General features: G+C 37.2%; 1 protein-coding gene across 1 annotated transcript; it reads right to left on the reverse strand.

Annotated features, from left to right (window-relative positions):
• Positions 1 to 5,171: 5,171 nt before the first annotated feature.
• Positions 5,172 to 7,610, reverse strand: LOC138335658 (sex peptide receptor-like). The gene is made up of 3 exons (XM_069284822.1): positions 6,780 to 7,610; positions 6,463 to 6,530; positions 5,172 to 5,322 (listed from the first exon to the last, which is right to left on the reverse strand). Exons 1-3 carry the CDS (start codon positions 7,608 to 7,610, stop codon positions 5,172 to 5,174), a joined length of 1,050 nt encoding a protein of 349 aa, XP_069140923.1.
• Between the last annotated feature and the right edge of the window lie 1,583 nt (positions 7,611 to 9,193).

Consider the following 9,193-nt stretch of genomic DNA (forward strand, 5'->3'; position numbering starts at 1 on the left):
CCTGGTTTATTTTTGATACACCATCATTATTTTGTTTAAAAAATACAAAACACACATATATATAGTGAGTTTTGTTTAGGTTATCTGATGTTTACGCCTTTGTTATTGTCTGTCTGTTCAAACAATTACTCAATGACCATAACATCAACGTTACTGATATTGAGTCTGTAGCATGCTTGGAAGAAGCACTACCATGTTTGTTCAAATGAATGGTCTTTGTTTTAGTTCATGGTCCAGTGTCAAATATGCTTAAATCCTTAAATGCCTCTCTTCAATAAATAAGGTGCCTATAGATGTACCATAGTATTCTGTATTGAATGTCTATTAAGTTCTTTCTCAAGTGAATGACCTGTACCGTCATTCAAGGTACATTTAAGGTGACAGGGGTCAGATAGGCCAAACTATTCAACTTTTTGGTCATTGCCTAAGTGGTCTAGGGATCTGATATTTGACCAGTATTATGGTGGAGTTAAAGGCAACCAATCTTGCTGAAACAGATGATCTTTACCTTCATTCACGGTTACAGGGGTCAAACTTGTTTAATACTTATAACTTACTTTGAAGTAATATGATCGTGCGGTTGAAGATAAACCTTGGTACATGTACGTTGCAAGTGATAAACAAGGGGCTCAAGGGCCTTAACGGTAATCTGACTACCTTGACAATAGTCTATAAGAAATTAATTAGAAAAGTTGTCATGGAAGCCGTCTTCGATTTGGGATTAAATAAAGATGTAGCAACACATTGTTGAGATCATATCAGGGTAATTTCAGACAAGATTCAGCCAAATCGCACCAATAGAACTTGAGAAGAATTTCAAAATGTCTTTTCAAGATGGCGGCTGTGGTGGTCATCTTTGATTTCGGTTCGACCCGAAAAATAACAACACTTGGCCGGGACCTTGTCAGGATCATTTAATGCAAGTTTCATCTAAATCGCACCGATAGAACTTGACGAGAAGTTTAAAATATGTTTTCAAAAAGCGATGGCGTTATTTCCTCACCTTGGATCCGTGTATTGAAGGCTGTATAACAGTAACGTTCAGTCCGATTACTCGGCATATGATGTTACATGTATGACACAATGAAACTACCAAACTCATAAAGCAAAAAATAAACACGGATAGAACTGTAAAACAGGTGTTTATTTAATGTATAACTAGTGCTCAAATCAATTTAAATATAAAGACAATGTAGGAGAATCATTAATCATAAATGATACAAATGTACTGGTATCATAAAATGTCAAGTAAAGTCATCCATGCATGTCAAATGCTTATCAGTGCTATAAAAACTGGTTTTACAAAAAGAGCGTCATTTTATACCCGCCCATTCTAACAATAAGTGGGTTTTTAACAAAAATGGTTGTCACTTCCGAAACGATGATCAATTTCACTGGTTTGCAAACTATTTAAGTTTTTGTTATCTTAACACAAAGTTGTTGGGTTTGTTATTTTAAATTGCATTGTCTGCTTTAACAAAGAAAACGATTGTTACATTTGTAAAGCACCCCTGCCAAGTGAGCTTCAGTCTCTCAAGTCTTTAATTCTACACCGAAAGTGTCGGGTACTGTGAACTAGCAAATTTTAACGTTAATTCAGTTTAACATTTTTACGCCTAACCCCATTTTTACGTAAACTTAATCTCGCGTTTTTACTCCTAATCCCATTTTATGCTAATTTAATTTCGCGTTTTTACGCCTAACTCCATTTTTACGTCAATTCAATCACGCGTTTTTACGCCTAACCCCATTTTTACGTCAATTAAATCTCGCGTATTTACGCCTAACCCCATTTTTATGTCAATCTCTCGTTTTTATCCCTAACCCCATTTTTACTTCAAATTAATCTCGCGTTTTTTCGCCTTACCACATTTTTATGTAAAATTAATCTCGCGTTTTTACTCCTAATCCCATTTTTACGTCAATTTAATCCCGCGTTCTGATTTCCCTCGAAACCCTTATATATTCGATTGCACTTCAAAAAGATGGCTTACAACTTAAATCGTTCTATAGTTGATAGTTTGACAGGATCGTCGGCTTCTCATTACTATAAAGCATTAATTAAACTCGTGAAAGGGCGACAAACATTAATATCACGAACTCTTTATAAAGCATGATGGTGTGGATACATGGTTATATCGACCTATTTCAAAGAAAAAATATTAACCGAGGACGTATTCCGAGGTTGATATTTTTTCATTGGTCGATATAGCTATGTATGTATTGACTGAAAGTAAAATGCTTTGTTTTATTATTTTTCTGAATTATTTTGCATCTTCATATGAGCGTGATTTTAAATAAGCATCAAATTGTAAATTCTACTTCATAATGATAAATTTAAAGTGAACAGTCGGGCAAGGATGGCTTAAGTCGGTAAAAATGGTGTGAATGTATCCAGTATAATTTCTTATGAAATGGAAAAATAAAATCTCTCGTCAAAATCTGTCTGCGTACGAAGAAATTAATTTAAAGTATGGAAATTCTAAAACGTCCTCCCGGCTCACTATGTCCGTGGTTACATTTCCACGCAGCCTCGCTTTCAATGCTTTCAACTTTTCTTTACTTTAATGGTCAGAACTGGGAAACTAAGCAGAACTTAACCGTCGTATTAATATGTGAGAACTTTTGGAAGGCCAATGAACGCATTTAGACTGGTTTTCTTTGCCCGACTATTCACTTTAATCTTATATTTTTATTTGATTATTATTATTATTATTTAAAACAAAATATTACAACAACATCAATTTATGCACTTAACGCTATTGTGACATGGCTATGCACTAGACACATGTGTGTAAATGCATACATGTACATGCAGACTCTACATGTACACCATTTAATACACCCGCGCTTCATGTTCAAATGTATATTTCCCTCTCTGTTGAAATAATCAACTTCGATGCCAAAAATATTGAGATCCATTCTTTTGTGCTTAAAAATGTTCATTATTCAGTTAAAACAATGATGTTCGTATACAGTATATAATGTTGTAACTTGCCTAGTCGGAATTTCAGAAGAAAAAAAAACCTATCAAACTGGCCTATATTCATTATTCAATGGCTCCAAGTACATAATGAACGCCATTCTATTTTCCCTAATCCCTTACCGTGTTTCTGTTGAAACTGTATAAAGTTTAAACTGTAGTCGTCAGCTGGTTGTTATCATCATCATCGGTCTTTGATGGAAACATCGTATGTCATAATTTGTGGTTACGCTTAAAACTCATGTCATCAATGGGTCCCCCGCGGTGGCCGAGTGGTTAAAGATGTCCCGACATATTACCACAAGCCCTCCACCTCTGGGATGCGGGTTCGAATCCTATGTGGGGCAGTTGCCAGGTACTGACCGCTGGCCGGTGGTTTTTCTCCGGGTACTCCGGCTTTCCTCCACCAACAAACCTGGCACGTCCTTACATGAACCCTGGCTGTTAATAGGACGTAAAACTAAACAAACCAAACCAAACCAACTCATGTCATCAAGGCGTTTTAAAGCGCCAGGAACATGAAGCGGTATGGTAACAAAGACGGTAACGTTATCTAAAATTATTTACAATTGCCACTGTTTCTGTATCGATAAATTATGTTAGGGTAGATCTGTTTATTTTCCAATAACTTGAGTGCTGAACATGACCCGATTCGGTGCGTATGAATACCTGTAAACTTTGGCGGACTTCCTTTGACAATCTCTCCCAGGGTGGATTACGGTCAATTTCACATGTGAATGTGAGGACCACATTGAACCCTGGGAGAGATTGCCTTTGACATTCCCCAAAATCACGTGTCAATGTTTACAAATAACACATTACGAGACATTCGGATACCTACAATAAAACATATTTATTTTTGGAATTTATTATTGATATTTGACATGAATAAAATAACTGAAATATGAGAACTATTTTTTGTGACTTCATGGAAAAAAAGGCGGGAGAAAGCTGTCGGTCAACTGCACGCTTTTTTGAGTGGCTGTTGTGCACGGATAAATATGACGACAGTATAATTTTGACGATGAATAACACAGGTAAATGATTGAATCTCACGTTCTTGTTGATTTTATTATTTAAAGAAAATATTGTAAATGTAAAGATTAACCTCTTACTTTGTTTAGTTTATGAGATGATAACCCCAAAGGAGCACGAGGTAAATTGCGTAAACGCGAATGAGAACAACACTAAACATTATACATCGAGAACAAGTGCAGTGCGGTGTGACTTATTACATACATACCACCACCAAACTCAAGTACAAAATCAAGGAATGCGTCACTAGGAAAACCTTGTATAAAGTATAAAACATGCTGATAAATTGATATATAATAAATAACACTAGTCAATATTTACAAGCGTTTGCATCCCACAATGAACAAATCTGCAAAACAAATGTCTTAGCCAGTCATATATAAACCCGCTTGGCAGGATTACACAACAAATTGTTGAAATGTTCTTTTTCTTCGTCCGAGTTGTAAAGTCGGATATCTAAATACTGTAAATACTGACCAGCCACGACGACTGTACTTACCAGGTTGATTCTGTCTTAAAGCAAAACAGGGACGTAATTATAAGGATTGATTTTTATTTTGACTAGTATACCTGTCTATAGTATGAACTAAGTTGGCAACGGACATATTTAACAATTAAAGGATTGTTCGATTGCATTTATATCTCCAATAAATGCAATCTAACAATCCTTTAATTGTTATATATACATTTTATTTTCTAGTTCAAAGTAAAACATAATTTTGATGCGAGTGAACAGTTGAATTTCCCGCTTTAGCCATTTAACCTCCACAGCCAAGTTTAATTTGATGAAAAATAATCCCTATAAAAAATTGAAAAGATAACAAAATTTGAATGTTTTTCAATAGCTTTTCAGTTAACTTTAAATTATCCAGACATTTTAAAATATTTTTTTTTGATAGTTTCATAACCAAACTGGTTCATTCAACTACAATGCCAATATTCCCGCGCGCACTAACATGGTGTCAGTAAACAAGACTTACATCAATTAATATAGATATAACTACACCAAGTTTAGGCTGCATTTATTGGCTCATAATGCAGATCACTATTATCATTAGAGTAATGGGAGTCGATGTGGCAAAATGTAAATATTCATTGATAGAGCGTTAACATTTTCAAAATAGAGACCAATTCTTAAAACACAAGGAAGTGGCTAAGCCACTCGCCTTTCACTTTCACCGGCCGGGGTTTGATCCCCAGCACGGACGTGAAAGTGCCAGGGGTCACCTACCCGATCACGTGGGTTTTCTCCGGGCACTCCGGTTTCCTCCCACTCTAACACCCCTCGCGCGCTTTCATCCATCCTATCGAAAGTGGTTTATTTAAGTTATTTAACTTATTTGCAATCGATGTAAAATAATTAAAGTTTGTATTTTTTATTATAAGTCAACTTCAGAGAGCGTATTAGTTATTCTATAGCAGACATATGCATGTGCAATATCAGGCTTTCCATCAAAAGGTTAGCAACCAACGTACCTACACTGTATATATATAATGGTTGGTATCATCAACTCCGACATAACAGCAGGTTATAAGCAGTCTAGGTTGTCCGATGTGGTGACTTTGTGGTAAGCTGTTTCATAAAAGAAAACCGTTCTTGGGGAAAATAGTTGCTGGTTCAGAACAACCGGTTCGACCGTTTGTTAACTTCATCATTTCAAGTAAAAATCCTGACGGACCTGCAGCTTTTGATCTAGGCCTGTGAGGGCTTTGTCAAGGGTCGTCTGAAAACTATATATAAAATCACTAGATTTGTTTTTAATTCATAAACGAACAACTAGGTCCATTAACCAGTCCATCCGTATAATCGAGGACGGCCTCTGAAGTGGAAGAGTATGACGGGGGTAGTGTCAAAGCGTCTGGTTGAGATCGGTGGGATTTATTAAGTGTGAATAACAATGAGATGGTTCACTATTTATACATAAGAACGAGGTCAACAGATTGACGTTTAACGTCTGTGATGCAGGCCAATGCTCCCGGGGCTTTCACGAGTGAATGTCTGTTTAGTACATATCTACCAACGTTTCTTATGAGTTGACTGTTAATGGTTCATATTGCAAATCTGTATTCGAGATTCGGTAGGACTCTTCTTTTACCTGTTTGTAGGATAGTGTCTTAAATCCCGCTTGATAAATCTCAGAATACGTGAAGTTTTAGAGGTGATACTATCTATGTGAAGGATATATTTCATATTCTCAAGTATGGATGATGCTTTGACGACTTTATTTAGTTTCCCACTATCGTTTATATTGCTGATAGGCCCACAACACCTTAGTTATGTTAAGGTATATTCATATTACAATTCAAAGTCGAGCAGTTAGACTTGTATCGGTCGCGATCGAAGGACTGTGTTTCATCCACAACAAATGTCAATCCTTTTCCCTTCCATCGGTGAAGCCTGACAGTTACCGGCACACCGTAACCACATGGTTATAAGTATTTACATGTGCGTTTCCATGGAATCATTGTCCGTTACTGGTCGAGTTTGACTTGATTTAAATTCAAATTTTCTCTTAATAGAAAAGCATCGTGGTGTTATTAATTTACACAAGGTCGAACGGAAGTGTGTGCTCATACACGAATATAGAGCAAAATGAAGCGGATAGGAGGCGAGAATCAATATATTAGACACAATACTTAGTGGTTCAATCTGATCATTCGGGATAATGGTTACTTCAAGAGACAATGCGCATGCGTACAATATCAAAAATATAGCGACTGGTAGTTCAACAACAAGAACGCTCAATACTATGAAACATACCAATAACGTTGTTACACGACTTTCACGTGATTCCTGAACATTTGTGCCTGGCAAGTTCATCATGCCGGACCTCAAGGTAATTCGTCGTCTTTCGGCAACTTTGATTTTGTATAGCACGATTCCATTGAACACTGCCATGACAATACACGGTACTAGTTGGACAACGATTGCCCGCAGCCAGTAGTATACCTTGAGATATTCTATTCCAGACTCAATCATCCAGTCATTGTAGTTATAAACACAGCCTCGAATGACTTCGCCAGGGTTTAACATCGAGTTCAATTTTACCGGAATTACGTCCTTCTCGAGAAAACGAGAGACGTTAGAACATATTGCAAGAAGGTATGTTACAATAATGATGATATAGGTTCTTGTTGAGTTGAACCAGATCTTCACGTTGAGAGGAAAACAAACACAAAGAAATCTCTGGAAGGCGAGAACGACCGTCAGCCAGATCGAGGCAGTGTGTGTAATGGCGGGGATAAAGTTAGTAAATAAATCCCACACCGTACAGAGCTCGTACAACAAGAACTCCTCATAATTACGAAGCAAATATATGTAAATAAAGCAGGGTGTCGGAATAACCACCGTCAGGGTATCCGAAATCGCCATGAACCGTAGCAGGATGTGTGTCGGGGACTTCATTCCGCTTTTGGCAAAAACAGCAACAAACAGAATGTTTGTTACCGTGACAACTATGGATAGGGCAGGAGTGATGTAGCCGTAGACCGGAAGTGCGTAGTCCATGTTAAAATAGTCGGGTATGTACACTCCGTACGGCGCGATGTCCAATGGAATCAGGTCAATGCTGGAGGGCAATGTCGCATTCATGGTCAGACAAATCTACCAATACTCTTTAAAAAAAACTAGATTCTGTATTTCACGAAGCCGTTTAGATAAATTGTGTTCCTTAGGTTTACCAATGCATGGCTATACATTCGGTCATTGTAGATTCCATATTACCGTTCTAAATGAAATATCCATGTTCCTCTATAAACATATTAAAAACTCCTTATAAACAATGTCAGTTTGGTAGAACACTTTACCCTTATTCTCCGGCTTTGAAGTCCGTTATTATGTTACTTTTGATAGATTATAACCCAACAAAGATGGTTCACATGCAGATGAACGTTATTTAAACTGATCGAAGTTCTCTTCTTGCTTATAGATGCATTCCGTCACATACATTTTCCGTAGTATGTTCAGAACACTCTCCAGAATTATGGTGATCATGTTACGGAGTCGGTACGATCGTCAGCAGTACACACTGGAGTGTTACAGATGTAGTTGTCCGCTGTCATCCGAATAAAACATGGCTTTATATCGTTAATTATACTGTGTGTGCCGAACGGTCATCTATAAACAATACGTCGTACAGTATCTAGACCCGTAAGATACTGACGGACACTGCGGTATCGACTCTGGTTAAATATTGGACCAGTGTAACTGATACTGCAGTCCTTGACATCAGGATGAGAAACTGTTCAAATATTGGCCTAACCACGCCTTCAGAAGCATGTCAACAATTCCCCTCACTTTCTATGAAATCTGAGGAATACCGGCCTAATGGCACCGTCAATTCGGCCCTTAAGCAGGCTTCATTATGTTCACATTTCCGGTGGTTCGAACCACATTTTATCAACGGTCGGTCGAAAGTCTTAAATGTTGTTAAAATAGAAAACGGACGTGTATAATTGTTTTATTGGTTCAATACAAACACACATAGGCTTGACAAGATTACCGTATCCATTCCGGGAGCCAACATGTCGGAGAGTGATCGTCAATGACACTACACATTTACGGAGAGCGTGAATGAAAGATACCAAAAACACTCTTCTATTACAAAATAATGTTTCTGTCATCACTTCGATTACACTAGATACATTTCCCATGCTAGCACAATGCCCTGAGAGTTTATCGTTTATTTGATAGCTTTATAGAAAACATAAAACCGTACTTTATGTTACATAATGTACACGGCTCGCCAATCTATATAAAAAATTAATTGTATCTCATTTATTTCAACGTTAGATGTTTTTTTTAGAATTGGACGATTCTCCATGTCATGATTGCCTCATCAGTAGACAAATATCATTTGTCATTTTGCTCGCAACATGCCATTTATTTGTGTTTGTCAAGGGAGACGTTAGGAAGAACAAAGTTAGTTAAAAAGAAGAGAAAAGATAATATCCTAAATTTAGTCGTCTTTTATGATCATGCAATAGGGGCAGGAGATACATTTGTAAAGCCCTACCTACAGGCCAACAAGGACTTCTGTATTAATAGGAGCAGGAGATACATTTGTAAAGCCCTACCTACAGGCCAACAAGGACTTCTGTATTAATAGGAGCAGGAGATACAATTGTAAAGCCCTACCTACAGGCCAACAAGGACTTCTGTATTAATAGGAGCAG

This window comes from Argopecten irradians, chromosome 11, assembly GCF_041381155.1.
Source record: "Argopecten irradians isolate NY chromosome 11, Ai_NY, whole genome shotgun sequence".
Classification (NCBI taxonomy): domain Eukaryota; kingdom Metazoa; phylum Mollusca; class Bivalvia; order Pectinida; family Pectinidae; genus Argopecten; species Argopecten irradians.

Coding starts and splice junctions, on each gene's coding strand:
- LOC138335658 (XM_069284822.1), bottom strand. CDS start 7,610: ATGAATGCGACATTGCCCTCCAGCATTGACCTGATTCCATTGGACATC. Junction 6,531..6,779: donor GTCGTGTAACAACGTTATTG/GTATGTTTCATA, acceptor TTTTCTATTAAG/AGAAAATTTGAATTTAAATC. Junction 5,323..6,462: donor GATTCCATGGAAACGCACAT/GTAAATACTTAT, acceptor CACTTTCGATAG/GATGGATGAAAGCGCGCGAG.